Here is a 16999-nt window from a genome sequence, read left to right on the forward strand (position 1 = left end):
TAATGTTACTAGAGAAATTAGAAGTTTATTATACGGTCTCCCTTTCCAGAAACTACTTCAAAATTTGTCTCCATGAAGAAAAGGATACTGTCTTCCTCTGAATTTGCATTTATAATTTCTCTGCTAAATGATAATCAGTACAATTTTTTTTACTTTTCTAAAGCATTCCCATAAATCCTGACCATAATGTGTTGGCTATGGAACATCTATCAAAAGCTTTATGACAGGGTCTTCTGTTATTGCTGAATATTATTTAATGATGAGAACTCTAATGAGGTGAAGTACCCAACAAAACTTAGTTATGTTAGAATTTCATTCTGTGGGAATTTGAGAACAAAGGTTGGTTTTGTGGGATGGCTTTTGGGGGTTTTTTTTTGGATTTTTTTTTGTTTGTTTGTTTTTCTTGGTTTGGTTTGGTTTTTTGTTTTGGTTTTTTATTTATTTTGTCCCTAAAGCCAAGGGTATCAGGTATCAGTTTAGAAAATCTTGAAGATGGCTGAATATAAGTAGAGAGGAACACATGTGAACCATGAATATTATCAGCACTAACATGGAAAAAAAGTTCCCTTCCGAGTTTTTTTAAGAATGAAAAGATGCCTTTGAGCTTATGTTAAAGCTTTGCCTTTTTCTAAAGCTTCAAAGTATAGTGAAATCATCATCCAGGATTCCTCATCCTTGGCCTTTTCCATCTGGTACTATTTACAGATTTCTCAAACAACAGCCAGTGCTTCAAAGTGATTTTCCAAGTCATAGAGCAGCCCAGGTGGGTTTTAGCACTTGACTGTGTAAATGGAACTGTTGAAGAAATTTGATTTACCTTTTTCAGTGTGTTGCTTTCAGGCCCAGGATCCACATTGAAAACACTCACCTGCGTAAGGTCGGGTTGTTTGCCATGATTAGTATCAAGCATTTGGCTTGCTTTGAAAAAAAAAAAAACAACACTGCAGTGGTAGCAGAAGAACATGTGAAAGTACATGTCTGTATTTGATTTTCTTTTCTGCTGTCTTGCCCAACATGTTTTATCTTGCTTGACTATACGTTGCTCAGCTGGTAAGGTCAGCCAAATGGTTTGCTGCTTCACGTGCTCTGATTTCTAGTGCTTTGTGAACAATAAGAGCTGACATTATTCTTGAAGCAATTGCTTTCAGTGTGAAAATACCAGTTTGTCTTTCTGACAACCCATGCAAGGGAAAACAGTGCTGTAAAGTACAGCTTTGCACATGGACTTCTAAAAAGTCTCTCTAATCCTCAGGCTGGTGTTCAAGTGGTAATGTGATTTTGCAGACATTTCTTCTTTTCCTAGAGAAACAATACATTGAATTTGTGGACACTGCAGGTGGCAAAATGGTTATTTTGACAGTGACAAGTGCAATAAAATTTACAAATATTTTTCTCAAGATGGTTTCACAGAAATGAAGCAATTCCCTTCAGCAAGGGACAGTCTTGGTTTTGAAAATGGCATGTGGTTCTGACAGTTGTCACCCTCTCAAGTCTTCCCATCTCCCCATTATGTTTTTTTCAAAGGCATTACTGCCATTTCTAGCCCAAATCTTTCTAGTTTCCAGTTCCTAAACACCAGTATCCCTTTTGAGCGACTTGAGTTAGAAATTCTCCACTGGTGACTATTGTGAGATGCTTGGACAGGCTAATGGCATGCTACAATAATACTGAGCACATTGATTGACTTTATTTACATCTGTGTTTCCTTTACAGTGAGTTGAAGCTTAAGAATGTCCTTCAACAGCTCTTTTAGCTCATTACATGACTTTCCAGAAGGTTGTTTAAGTACATTTTTCTCAACTAAGCTGAACAAGAGGTGACACCAGTGTTTCTCCAGGGGCTCCTCCTAGTGACATTGACATGGAGAACATTAGCAGTGCAATAAGCCTCAGCAAGTTGCTAACAGTTCACTTTGCAATACATTTTTTATCTTGAAAAAAAAATAGTTTCCCTGTTTCTTATTTTGGTGTGTTTGGTCGTGCTGAAAATTCAACTGTTTACAACTTACACTGATGCAAAACATTTTCAAGATGTTTGTCAAAGCTTGTTTTTCACTTGGAACCACAGAAGCACTATATATTGTGTGAAATATCATACCACATTTTTAGCTAAATACCCTTGTTGGATGTATTTCATGTTTGGACTTAGCTTTTTTGTCTGCCAGTGATTCTGAACATGTTTGCTGAAGACTTACAGCTCCTTTCCACCTCGGTGGTGCTTACCTGTGGTTTTGGTGGGCTGATCTGTGTTGCAAGCAGGCTGCCTCTGTACCCCACCTGGCAACCAACTAGCCTGCCTGAGCTGGTCACAGTCCATGAGAGGGTGTATATGCCTTAATAAGAAATATTGCTCAGTTATGTTGCATTATGAGCACAATCCAGAGAGTAAATGGAGTAAAACATGGAGCGGTGTTTTCTTGTCATTTTCTATTCTCTCCTTTTGGCATCTCTCTGAGCTGGAAGGTTGAGATCAGATTATTTCTATGTGATGCTTGTGCTATCTGTGAAAGCTCAGTTCTGAATGAAAATTGATAACAGTATTAAGGGCAGAGTACCATGGCCAGGCACAGCTGTATTAGTTTCTTTGTCCCGTCGACTGCCACAAGTCACATTCTGCTGCCCTGTCAGAGGAGGTATGAACTGAAGGGAAAATTGTACACTTGGGTTCAAATTTAAGGAGTCCTGAGAAGAAGGAAGATTTAACAAGTTGTGAGGTGTGTCCTGTTTGCAGTGGGCAAAGGCTCTGGTGGCTGAGTGTGTGTGTAACAAACTGATGTAAGGACAATTCGACCTCCACTGTACCTCTGCTCTCCCAAGCAAAATGGCTGCTCTCAGTCTTGATTCAAGATTTATATTTACTTAGTTCTGCTAAAATAGTAGTTGGATTTATTAGCAATATAAATTAGCCTTTTTTTCTCTTTTTGTTGGAAGTATTCGGAGAAGTGATAGCTCTTTATTACAAAGCATGCAGGGAGCAGGGTTGAAGCACTGAAGTACTTCTCTAAATCTGTTATTTTTTTTTCTGTGTTAAATATCTATAGGATAGATAGTCTGTCTGTAGTCTGTGCAAACACATGTCTTTTTAGTTCTCTCCTCCCTCTAGGACCAGGCTTGCTTGTGCCCGGCCTCTATCATCTGCTGGGTTTTCTTTTAGGATGGATTGCAGAGCACTGGATTCCAAGTGCTAATATTTGTCTCATTGCCAGCTGATGAAACTAAACTATCTTTCAGACTAGAGAGCATCTCTGGGGAACAGGTGGGGGGAGAATGGTCAAAGGAATTTATCTTGGCATGTACAGAATTCTCATAACTTGGTGTCTGGAATATGTTAATATCAGGAGGGTGCTTTACTGTGATTTCAGCCAACAAGAATTAAAATATAATTGACAATAGAAAGTGAGATTCCTCTTCTAGGAAAGAAGTCTCATCCTATGGTTCAAAGAGCTGTCCAGTTATTTCACTTATCACACTTATGTAAGGCAAGTAAAGTGGCACTGCCAACTGGAAATCTAGTCAGCTTAAAAAATGAGTTGAGCTTGCTTTTGGGTGCTGCATCATATGTCCCTGTTTCCATTGGCTGTGTTTGAGTTTAGGAAAAAGGTTTCAATAGTAAATTTAATTTTTTCCTCTTTTGTTGTTTTATGATGGGCTCATAGATATAGTAGGGCAACCGTGTCTTAAGGAACTGACAATAGACAAAGATCTGTTAAATGCAGCTTGCTAAAAGTACAGAAGATAAATAGTTACGGTCAAGTAAATTAGAGACTATGGTTTTCTTATGAAAGTAAAAAGGTAGTAAGAGTGAGATTTTTCAGTCATACCATTTAAAAGATGAAATGGTAAGTGTGCATTCCCTCATCCTGAAGGTGTGCTCTCCTTTCCTTTGCTGGTGTTTGGATCCTTGTTACCTTTAAGCAGTAGTCTCACCAATTCCTGTGAGATTGCTCCCGAGTTTAGAAGCAGTTTTCCAGTTTGGAGCTATAATCACTGTGTTTATTGCTATATACAATGGAGTTCTGTTGCACAGTTCAAATGAATCCTCAGCTCTGTTTTTTTAAACTGGGATTTATTGTATTTTTAAAAATATTTAATGGTTTCAGTGTTTTAGTTTCTAACCTTCTCCTCCATCTGTATCCACCTGGATTTGAGAGGAGATAACCAAGAGGCTGCACAAGGTTCTCCTATCTGTATTGCAAGAGCTGTATTATATTATATTGTCTGTGGCAAGGGAAATACTGAACTTTCCTTGTATGGCTTCCACTATTCAAACATAAAAGTTAATTAGGCTAATTTAGCTGCCACTGGTTTCTTTAGAAGATACATGGAGAACCTGTAATTTTAGAATCTTTTTCTGTTTTTCCTAAAGACGACATGCACAATCCTTAGCAAAGCTTCTAATTTCTGCTGTGAGGGATACGTAGATTAAAGAAATGTCAAACAAAATAGATGTGTTCCAATTTCTGAGGTGAAACAAGTTTGTTTATTCCAAGAAAACGTATAGTAATAGTAAATGAATAAAACAACGGTGGGAACTTTTTGTAATGTACTTCCCTTAAGGAACAGATGCACAACTGAAGCTATGAATATAATAAATTTGTTATTGAAACTCTTAGTCACTCTCTGCCTCTTGAAGAAGCCAATAAAACTTCATCTTAAGGAAACAATTCTTTCAGCCTTTATAAAAACCTTTTTACCTGAAGTGATCTCATTAAAAGATTTGTATCCCTTCAATGGGCAGATAAAACCAATGCTGGCAGTTTCCCCTCATTTCACCTGAGGTGATTCTGCTGCTAATGTGGATTAAGGGTTGTTTAGTCTGGAAACTTCCTTCTGTAATCACCAGTCCTTTCAAGTGAAGATCAGTGTTTTGTGAGTTTTTAGGCTAATATTTTTAATTTCTACATGAAGGAGATAATTTGTGTGATTCAATAGTTTCATGAGGGGAAGAAAGCCTTGAAGTTTTGGCACAATATCTGGGAATCTGCTTGTATTTAAGGTATCCCATGGCATGGTGAACATAACATGGTGGATTGTTTTCTTTGTTTCTTGGGATGTCTTCCTTTGTTTCAACATCCCTACAATGAACTTGACTGAATAATAATGAGCATTTTAATAAGAAATCCTGGAAGTTATCAAAACAGAATTTGCACAGAAAAAAAATCCTTAAAATAGGAAATGAAGAGCTTTTGCTATGGCTTGTTGTTAAAATTATCAGAGCACACCGTAGCACTGTTCAGCTCTCAGAAGAGAGCATAAGAAATTTAGTTCTGAGTATTAATCTTTTCTGGATAAAAACAATCTGCTACTATGGTTTTTTAATGAGGCCAAGTGAAGTTTTTTGTGGATTTTTTGTTTTGTTTTGTTGTGGATGGTTGTGATTTTTTTGTTTATTTCTGCTTTATTTTGGGGATTTTGTTTTATTTTGATTTGGTTGTTTTGCTGTTTTATTTTCCCCATATCCTAAAGGGTATATTTATGCTTTAATTGTGCAATATTCCAGCAGAGGTAACTAAACTCACTTCAACAAACCGGGCTGGACACTCAGAACAGACAACGTGTGACAAGAGGTCCACGCTTTGAGAAGCTGAGAACATAAATTAGCTCATTTCTGATTTCTGTGCCTGTGTAATTAATCCAATTCAAAAACTATAATTGAACTTAACTTAATCCCCATTTGCATTTTTATGACTTGATTTGTGTTGCGTGTTTTTATGGGTAATATTTATGAGATTCTCTACTCAATCAAGAATTGAGTGAGATTAACTATCCCTTGAATCTACATGGCTGGTGTAATATCCTTCACCGGCTTGTGGATTTTGGTGTAAAATTTTTGTGGAATGGTAGACTGAAACTCTGTCTTAGCTTCTAAAGAATAAATACTTTCAGTTTAGGGCAAGCAAGTTTATTTTTGAGTGTTGAAAAGCCTTGTCAAATGATTTAAACCAAACTCGCTCACGAACATCTTTTGCTATTCAGTATAATAAAAATAGAGAATCGTTGTGGCTCATGCTTTCCTATATGTAGCAAACATAAACAAAAAGACAGATTAGGGCATTTTAGTCTGTAGCCCTGTCCACTTGTGAAGAAAAATAGTCAGTGAAAGGTAGAAAGCATTGCTTGGGTCAAGGGGGTCTCTTGGTACGTGTTTTTATGAGCCACTCACTGAGGAGGGTGCTTGTCTGAGCTCCTCTGCTACTACAGCAAAGTGAGGTTTCCTCTTGTTTGTGGGGGAAAAAATCTGCTTGAGGCAGCACAATTTAATATCTTCTGTTTTTCCTAGGTATATTAAGGTTTTTATTTGGGTAGGAAGGTAGGGAACGAGGATAACATTTGAGCATTTCTGCTGCAAATTCTTCCAGTAGAGATTAAAAAAGAGATCAGGAATAACAAGTCACGAATGTCATAACTTCATGTTCAGTCTTGTCATGTTCCTTTCACATTCATTCGTATCACACTATGAATATTCCAAGCAGAGCTGTTGCCTTTTAGCTTTACATGTGGGCAATTATTGCCATGGAAGTTGTGGGGCCGTCTGTCTAGCCGCTGCTTTGACATCTGTCATCGTGGCACTAAATTGCTTTGTAAAACCTATTACTTCGGGATACAGTATAGTGTCTTTTAATTGCACCACTTGCTTCTCCTGCCTGAACAGAGCCTACTTTTGTTCCTGATGTTGATGGTGAGGCCCTGATGGCAGAGCGATGCTGGAAGTTCATTGATGGCAGGGGAACTGCTCTGGGATTACACAGACATACTCGGGCCTTGTATTTTATGACAAGCATGAGTGCCAAAGAGGCTTGGGCTTTGACTTGTGTGACTTAATTCTCTGGCTGGCTGTGGAGGCAGTGGTGTAACCATTGTAAACAAGCTCTCTGTGTTTTTCAGCTTCCCACGGGCGTTGAGCCGTCGCTCTCTGCTAAATGCAGCCTATTGAGTGCAAACTTGTGCAGCTCCCCACAGGGGCTCTCAGACTCGCAAATCCCTCGCCTCTCCCTTTGGGAATATTGTTTTCTGACTGTCTGTGCTGTCTTGTAGTTAGGATATACATCTAACCCACGATGAGGGATGCTGGTTAATAATTTACAGTAGATGTATTCTTTACCTTTCCTTGGCAGACGATGCCATTTAAGTGAAAAATGGCTTAAATATTTTACACAAATGACTTCTAGATATTGTAGCTTTTGCAGCTAATGAAACATTTTTTTTTTTTTTTGTATTCACCCAAAACAGCTAATTAATCACTGAAGGCAGTTACAAAAGGTACAAAGTTCAGATTGAGCAGTGCTTATTGCCCCAAGCCTGGAAACCTGGAACTGACACTTTAACTGCTCATAAATGCAATATATACCTATACAAAGCAGAGAAATGTTTTTGAACTTAGGAGTTGTATTGTATGCAGTCCACATAGCATTCAGTGATTTATAAAAGATGTCTTACATTTATAATATTCAGCTCTGCTAATCTACTTTTGAAGACCTAGAATTAGACTGCAGTCCTGTGGGATTCATTTCAGCTGAACTTAAAATTAACAGTTGTTTTTTGCATGCTGAAAATGCACTTTTCATGTGCAGGTGCATGTAGCTAGAAATAGAAAATTAAAAAGCTGAGCAATTTGTATACCAAAGCAATAGGCTGCTCATAGACCTGAAGAATAGGGATAGCCAGGAGGTATGAGTATTTGGAGGTAATTTTATTTGCCATCAGCTAAACCTCAGCTCAGATTCCTTTTTGGCACCAATATAATGGGTGCTTACTGTATAAATCAGCTGATAATATTTACAAATGGAGCCCTCAATGCTCTGAATTTTTAAAAGCTGTTTTTTTTTAAATTCAATGATGCACACAATGCAGTACCTTCCTTCTTGAAATTCACATGGTTCCCTCTGTGATTGACAGGGCCCAGGGTTATGCAGCTGGGTGGCTGGGCTGATTATGGCTATGAATGTGTCAATGGGGTGAATGAGAGAAATATGTCACTGATTCTGGCTGTGCTTCTTTAGCAGTGTGAGTGCACCACACTCACATCTGTAAGGAAAAGGAATGAGAGAAACTTATTTGTACCTTTTTAGTTGTTGGGAAAAGCTCACTCTGCTAATATTTTTGCCGTCTATTGTCACATTTTCAAAGAACAAGGGAAGAGTAAATTACATTGTGAGTAATTTACATCCGTTCTCCAGGTTGGTTTTTGAAGCACAGTCACTTCACCCTTTTCAACTGGAAGTTGTGTTTCATCCTTGTCCACACTGCTCTGCCCTTTCTTCATAGCAGTACAGTTAAAAACTTTTGTAAGAAGACAGCAAGTTAATGTATTTGGATTGACTTTTTAGGAAAAAGACCTGAGAAAAAAAGCCTCATTGGTCTTTTTATGCATAAAGTTTATTCAGCACTTGTAGTTTCATTTCTGAAATATCTCCTTTCCTTATAAATACTGTTTTAAACCAACAGCTTCATTAGCATTAAAAGCAGTTTGATCCATTGTTGTGGCCTGAATCCCACATAAGGATATACCTTCCTTGGGGGCTCTCCACCTCAATGTAGTATTAAAAATGTAAGCAAACATCTCTGCTCTCTGTATGCACAGTGATTTACGGACCCATGGATTGTAGCTTTCTTTTTAATGAAGTTTCCTATCAGTGCACTTGGCTGGAAGACTGACCACAGTAAATCAGCAACTTCACAGCAGTGCTGGCAACTTCTTTTGACATAAAAGTGAAAATACTATAAATGGTTAGTGTGCCATTCTCTGAGTGATGACCAATCTCTTTTTTGACCTGCTCACTTGGTTTTGAAGATAAAAAACCCCTATGTTTTCATTTTTGGGAAATGTTTGCATCCCTTACTCCTGTTTGATCTCACAGAGAAATGCTTGGGCCCCAAAGGGTGCAGACGCTACAAGAGCAAACAGGAGCCATCTTTTCCAGCCAAACTAAATATTTTTTGAGTTTCTCCACATTTTCCCCAATTTTAAAGTCTTTAGATGATGAGACCACTTCTGTGTCATGCCATTGTGTCCACAGTGTACCTTCAGGCCATGGTCATGCCCTGACCCACAGCTGGTGCTCCCATCTGCCTTGCTGCTGCAGTTGGTTTGCCTTCTCTGGTGAAACTCATGTATGTGTCCTGTTGCAATCCTTTACTGTTGTGTTTCCTTCAGAATGTCATTGCTCTTCCCCAGGGTGGATCCTTGTTCTGGCTGGGTGTGGCAAGTAGGACTTGCACATCCATGGTTTTCCTTGCCAGCAGTGCTGGAAGTTGGGAATTGAGGGTGGCTGCTGTAGTAGGCGGCCAGAACAGCAGGGCAGCAGTTCTGCTCTGAATTTCCTTGTGGACAAATGTCTGTAGACCTCTCCTATGGCACACACTACTCCATCCTGCAGCTTTCTGCAGAGGATAATAAACAATAAAATTATTACTTCACTGTTTGTCTGCTGACCATAAGCACTGGCATATTAGTAATGCTGCTCTGCTAATAAAATCTTTATCACATGTTTCAGTATAATGTGCCTAAGAAAAGGTTTTCTTTGCCAATAATATGCTGTAAACAGTTACAATAGTTCTGATATTTTATAAACCAGTTCATAGAATAATAGAATGCTTTGGGTGGGAAGCGACATTAAACATCATCTAATTCCAAAGCCCCTGCCATAGGATGCCTCCCCTTAGATTGGGTTGGTCAGGGCCTATTTAATTCATAACCAGCTTTTGTGTCCTGTCTAAAGAACACCTATGATGGACTGGAAAAAAAATAAACATAAAAGCTAATAACTGCATTTAAGGTCACTTTTTAATGTGAAGTGTCTCGTACAGCAATACAGGATTGCTGATGAGTTGTCATGAAAATGCTAAATTGGGAAGTTCTGAAAAGAAGATGAAAAAAATATTTTGCATTTACTGAGCAAAACTAGCATTATTAAACTAGTGTTTAATAATGAAAACCTAAAGAAATGGAGGTAAAGATTTAGTGAGTGAAATACATATAGAAATTATACTAGGAGTTTTATACAGAAGGACCTTGGCAAGAATTTGGTACTGTTCCCCAAAACTCCATCTTGCCTTTTATTAATCAATGAATAATTTAAACCATTATACTTAAACTTTCAAGGAGCTGCACATTGAAATGCAAGAAACTCAGCCTTAGCTGAAAGAGGGAAATGTTTATTATCCTTTTCCTTTTCCCTTTCCCTCCTTTGCACATTCTTTTTAAGTTGATTTTTTAGTTGTTCCTTGATTTGCTTGTTGGCTGCTGGGTATTGTGAATTCAAAATTCATCATGGTGCCTCCAATCTTGGTGTCTGTAAATGTAGAGCGAACTTGACTGCGATGAGATTCATGAGTATTTTCCTTTCTCTGTAGAATCATAGAATCATTAAGGTTGGAAAAGACCTCTAAGGTCATTGAGTCCATCCAGTAACCCATGCTGCCAAGTCTTCTGTTAAATCATGTCTCTGGCTCCATAATTGAACTTCACCTGTTGTAAAATAAAAGACAAGGGAAAAAAGTCAAAAAGTTGTTGTTTTTTTTTTTTTTCACTTTCTCTGAAGTTGCCAGAATTTCCAAACAGAAATGTTCCTTGGAAAGTTTCAACCTCCATGAAACTGCTATAGTCATGAACAGAAATTACAGTCTTTGGCAATGGAAGTACTCACATAACCTTATCTTTGCACACAGAAACAAATTTTAAACTAGCTCCTTTATTTTTTCATGTCCTTTCTTAATAGCTCTCAGTTTATGATAGTAGCTAAAAAAACATGTAAGAGTGTAACTTTCCTGAACTCACAGGTTGGGTTAGCATCATATGCTGTCATCCCACTCTTCAGTGGATAAAGGCTCAACACCTGTTGAAGGTTCAGTTGTAGGGAGGGATCTCTCAAGTCACTATCTGGCAGCTGTGACATCCAACAGAAATTATCCAATCTGTCCATTTTGTTCCCACAACTGGAGAAAATTACTGTGATCAAAACGGAAAGAAGAGTTCTCAACCTTTTATTTACTTCACAGGAGGGGGGTTTTCTGTAGCAGTTGGGAAGTTTAGCTCTTACAGGTTTCAGTTTCCATCACAGTGGATTCCTCAGTGTTTCTGGGCACTGGGAATCAGATGTGCTTTTATTTCCTGATTTATCAATACTTTGTGGCTAATGTATAGAAAAGATTTTGAATTTTTCAGAACATCATGGCTCAGCCTAAAAGCCACCTTTTAAATAGCAGAGAGCAGGACTTGATGGATGATGTCTGAATTTTGAAAAAAAGACAGTGTGCATTTTAATGTTATTTTGTCCATTTTCTCTTATGCTTTGGCATTTGTAGGATGGAAATCATCAAAAACCAGCTTGGACGAAGAATAATGGTGTTAATTCTGTAGGATTTGTGAATAAATTAAAATATTCTTGAGCGTAGCAACAGCAGATGTTGCTTGGAAACCTGACCCACATGGGACAGAAACACAACCTAAAAGGGGACCAGCACTACTGCAGTTGAAAGTGTTGGCTTAATCCCTGTTAGTGCAACATTGAAAAAAAAAATTAGTGCTACTGTTTATTTCTGCTATACATTGTAGGAAATTATAAAGAAAGGCAAAAAATTATATACATCTGCCACTATAACTCATTTTATTATGCTCACATATACTGTAGAAGAATGATGTGTAAAAAGTAAATATGCTTCATAATAGTTGGGGGGCTAGGAAGGAGGAGATAAAAATCATGGTGCCTTTTAATTTGTAGGTATCTTTTCAATACTTTTTTGCTCCAGGCTCTTAAATTCATTTTTCTTACAGCACTTCAGAGACTTTGATTGATTGCAGCATCAGATTTTGATGAGTCCAAAGGCATCATACCTAAGATGACTGTGTTTTCTCTTTTTGCTTGTTACAAATTTCTTCAAACAGAATTTTTTTTTTTTTTTTATTGCATGGCATCTCCATCTGGTCTGATGTGAGAGGAAAGCAGGATTTTGGAATAACCAACACATTTCTGAGTCTCAACTTTTCCTCCTTTCAAATGGTTACTGAGGGAAAACAAAGATGACCTGTGTGTCACCAACAATGCTGAGGTTCTGTGTAGTGAACTTTCCCAGTGAGTGGGCTTTGAGGAGTGAGAACAACTGTTTCAAAGTTGTACAGTATTTACAGCTGTAGAGGCCTTAAGATTTAGAGGATCTGTGCAAACATTTCATCTCTCCAGTGTATGCATTGCAGTAAACATCTAACAAGCATTCACTGTATCTTTCCAATGTTCTCCTTTAGTCCAAATTCTTCAAAATTTAACCTTTACTGATTTATGTTTAATTATTGCACATGTAGATTATGATGTGTTTTCCAGTTAAATACATTTGTTTACATTGTGTATTCCTACCTTTGTGTGTAGCTATAATACAAGATTGAATTCCTGTGCAACGCAGTAGCATCTTTAATGTTTCTTTATTTTCTTTTTTTATTCACTGCAGATGTGATCCATACTGTGGGGCCAATTGCAAGAGGCCATCTCACTGACACTCATAAAGAAAACTTAGCAAGTTGCTATAAATCCTCTCTGAAACTGGCAAAAGAAAACAACATCAGATCAATCGTAAGTATTGTGAGAGAGCACATTATTGTTTTTTTTGCTAGTTTGGATTTTACTTTCCTTGATGTAGAATAATTATGATTGTAAGCTTCCAGGTACATTTTTTGCTCTTCATGCTATGAGAACCCAAGAAATTAAACATTATTTGGCCAAAAAAATTGCTAGATGAAAGGGCTAATCTTTTTTTAGGAGTTAGGGAAAGTGTGCCTGGTAGGAGTACAAGCAGCTGGCTCATTAAAGAAGGGAGGAAGCTGATCCCATGGCTCATTCTTATACTGTATTATTTATTAAAAAAACCCCAAGAAGCCACTGGTCAGGAGGATAACTGCATGCAGTATAGGCTCCTATATAGCTGAGAACTGAGTAATTTGTTGCTTATTCTACCCATTAATAGTTATTCCTAAAAATAAGAGTATTGGTCAATTGTTACTGGTTTTAACACCCTTTACCACAACTGATCATAAAATAACCTATTATGTGATATTTCATTGCACTATAAAGTCCATTGAACTTGAAATACATAGTATAGTGTTTTCCCTCAAAGTGCCAAATTTTCAAAGGCCACAGAGGAAAGGAGCTTTTCCCTCTCCAATTCCAAAGCTTTAATTCTATAGCTGACACAGTTTCAGCTTAAGTCTTAGGTTAGCTCCTTGTAGGTTTGAGAAAGAATTTGGATTCTGAGGCTGACTTCACACCTTTGGGGTCATTTTGGCTGGTTATATGATAACACATGTTTGGCAACTTAGAATGCAAACATACACGCAATCTTAAAAAATGTAAGCTGAACCAATGGTGTTATATAAATATATAATATTCAGTAAGAGGAAGCTATTAACACTGAAATATCACAAATGAGGAGGGGGCAGGACAGTTTGTAGGGCTTCGAACATCGAAGTTAGATGTGCCCTTCAGAGTCAGACCTGATGAATATCACTTATTTCTTTCTTTTTGGTGAGAGCTCTGCTCTTCAACACTTTTTGTGTTCATGACATCCTCTCTCTGCTTCTCAAAAGGGTGCCTAGCAATCCCTCTTTTTGCCATTATACAAACCATTGTGGGGTCTGTTTTCTTTGGTGGGTTTGAGATTTGTTTTTTGTTTTTTTTTTTTTTTATTTTAAGCATAAAAATTCTAAGAGCTGAAAACAACCTTGGATTGGTGGGCATATTTTGATCCCCTCTCTAGTGTTGTTTAAACACTAAAGAATGTTCATGTCCTGCTACGATTCTCATTGGAGCCAGTAAAAGCTTTGTGCAGTTGCTCCTACATCCATCCTTGTTTCTGCCTGCTCTGAACAATTACAGGTTAGTTTGAATAAAGATCCTAGTGTAAAAAAGAGTATTGAAATAACAAAGGAAAAACCTTAGTGGGCATTGGTCAATGCAGGTAATGCTTATATCTGTAATTTTTAGGGCATTCTAGGTGGCAGCATGGTGTTTAACAGAGAATAATAAAAAGAGATTGTGCTCAAGGAAACTAGCCTGATATCTTGTGAAACCTGGCTTGATATTTTAGTGAGAAAGTTAACCACAGGAGAAATCATACACAGGTTATTTTATATGATTATGTAACTCTTAACTCATGGTGAAGAGTTGTTGCCTGTGCACCTGTTTGAGATAAAAAATGCTCAGCACCCAGACTTGCAGAACACAGCTGCACAAACTGAACAGGAGCCAAGAGCCATTCATTCATAGCAGCATTTGGAAGCTTAGAAAGCAATATGGATTTTAAAGGCCACATGACAGATCATGGACTGTTCTGAAAAGCCCTAAGTCCGGTGATTTCAGTGATGCTTTGGGAAGTGAAGGCCACTTGAGTGTGTCCTAATGACAAAACCAAGCCTGGAGAAAAGTAAGATGTATAATTCAATCAATTAGAGAGCAGTAGTTTACTGTGAGTCTGAAGGAAAGGAATGCAAAGTGTAAGTGAGTTTCACGAGATCCAGTACTGTAGGTGTAGAGGGAAGGAAAATAAAGTGGTTTAAAGTATCCACAGATTTCTGAGGCTTGCAGAGACCTGACAGAGCAAGCAAAGGATTCAAACTGACTCAGACAACATTTGAGTGTCATTTGGGTTATGGCAACAGAAATATTTGCAGTATGAAGAAGACAGACAAAAAAAACCTTTTTGGTTTACCTGTGTAAAATAAGGAAGAGAAAATTAGCTGTGCTGATGGATGGCCTATTTTGATTGCCTTTTAAACAAGATGAAGTATGTGAAAGAGAAAAACACGGATTCTTAACGTAGATAATGAGTAACAGGAGGAAAAGCCATATGTTAATGACACATAAATAAATAGGTATTGGTGCTAGCAAGTTGCAATATGCTAAAAGAGTTATCTAAACCAGAGAGCATCAGTGCACTGGCAATTGTAATACCTGAGAAGGAAGCAGAGCAGGAAGACATTAGATTGTAACAACACAGATCTGTTACCTTCAAAACTGAAAGGATAAATCTAGAAATTATTGAAAAAGGAAGAAAAAGCCCCACCACAATTGGAAGTATTTTGAATATGAATTATGTCAAAGGAGTTAGAATTGCTGGAGGCATTATGAATTGAGAGTGATGATGAATGGCAACATATTGAGTTGGACCAAAGCTTGCAGGGTGACTCAGGGTACACCACTAAATGCAGCTTAATTTAACATCTTAATGATTTTTGAAGAGTACATAAACACCTCATTAATTACATTTACAAATGATACTACAATAGGCAGTGTTGCAAGCACTGGAAAAGGACAGAGATATATGATAACAATTGATCAGAGACTGAATATAACCTCATCAGCATCCACTCCAGTACCAGAAGGGAGTTTCTGCATGTGTTGCAGTGGAAGAGAGGTCAGAAATGTAACTGACAGCTACAGTGGAACTCAGCACAGGAAATGATGGAGTAGCATGTGGTGGGGAAAAAAAGCCTAGTTCACAAATAGTCAAAGTGTGTCAGAAAACCAGCACAATGAGGAAATGGTCTTGAATAATAAGTCTCAAATTAGATGTACTTAAAGCAGTTACTTGTTTCACTATTACATATTGTTGATCTGCCTCCGGAGAAGTGATGGATTCCATAGAGATTATGTTTCATTTCAAAGAGAACTGCAAGAACAAGAATATTCCCAAAATAGACCCAAACTCTGTTATACATATGTGTATACCGTTGTTTTACACACTGAGGAGGGGAAGCAATTGCCTTGAAATACTGTATAAATTCTGAGATGCAGCTTATGGAGGGGAGGACAGAACAATACCATTGTGTGTGTGATAACAGGGCAATTATATGGCGTAGCTGACAGTAATTTAGGTTGCTTTCACATCCAGGATGTCCAGGCATGGATGAGAGCAACTCTGGCTAATTCCTAAGGGAGCGCTGATATCTCATCTGAACATGTTATTATCTTCATATCTAACAAAAAAAAAAGAAAGATGGATACAACAGAAGATGAGATGAGGAAATGTAATGAAATGCCCATCAGAGTGATTGCCAAGGTTCATAATCCACCAGCACCCCAGCTGTGGGTAAGGATCTGTGTAGACATTAAGCCAGGAAGAAAAGGCTCAGGAACAAATTTGATCATCCTCCAGATTGCTCAGAGAAATCACACAGCCCCTGACATTTGTCTCCTGAGCCTGTTTCCTGAAACGTTTTATATTCAAGATGAGGTTCCAAATACCATATCAGCTATTTTGTACAGAGTTAGCCTCTCCCAGGTCATCTACTCCATCTGCCTGCTAGGTTACTGAATTTTGTGTTAGTGTGTGTCCTTGTTATCTTGCATTTCCAAATCCACGTGTTGCTTTTTCCTCAGCACTTGTTTATGTAGCTGTGCTCCCTCTAGGAAACTTGTGCTGCTGTCTGACTATTTGTGTGGTCAGGGTGAACCTTTTGTCTTGGATGAGTCTTATTTATATAATCCTCTGTCTGGTGACAGAGGCTACTTGAGACGGGTTTCTGTTTGTCTCCACTAAAGTTGGTACAACTAAATGGGAGAAAAAATATTTAAGGCAATTCAAAGAGAGTAAATAGCTGGTGTTTGAGCAAATTAATTTTCTTAAATGTTCAGAATAATCTCTTAATAGTAAAAAAATTGTATGTTGATGTTGTTCTCTTTTGCACAGTACTAAGGATTGCTATAGTGCATCAATTAAATCTCTGCTGCCTGAAACACTGGAAATACATTAAAAATCTTTACTGAAAGAAGATATAGTAAAAAACAGTCTAATAGGTGCTTCTTTCCCCTGTTTTTCTGTACTGGTTTTCTAAGTAAGAGTCTTACAGGCCAATTAAGTGTAAGGTTATCAGGCTGACTAGGGCAGCTGTAATCACTGTTTTCAGATTTTAAATTGGTCCCATGTTTACACAGTCTTTGAAATTATTTGCTCTCTGTGCTGTAAGTTTTTCATGGGACCTCTTATCCTGCTTTTCTTTGCATACACTTCTTTGA

At 37.8% G+C, this 16999-nt stretch overlaps 1 protein-coding gene across 6 annotated transcripts in view; it reads left to right on the forward strand.

The window, feature by feature from the left end:
* The window catches only part of MACROD2 (mono-ADP ribosylhydrolase 2), an 825711-nt gene that overhangs the window by 472812 nt on the left and 335900 nt on the right, over window positions 1–16999 (forward strand). For all 6 annotated transcript variants that reach the window (XM_030269686.4, XM_030269685.4, XM_030269687.4 and 3 more), the window contains one exon: window positions 12441–12562. In XM_030269686.4, coding sequence (XP_030125546.4) covers window positions 12441–12562 — 122 coding nt within the window. The remainder of the gene's footprint in view (window positions 1–12440; window positions 12563–16999) is intronic.

Source organism: Taeniopygia guttata, chromosome 3 (assembly GCF_048771995.1).
Source record: "Taeniopygia guttata chromosome 3, bTaeGut7.mat, whole genome shotgun sequence".
In the NCBI taxonomy this organism is placed as follows: Eukaryota; Metazoa; Chordata; class Aves; order Passeriformes; family Estrildidae; genus Taeniopygia; species Taeniopygia guttata.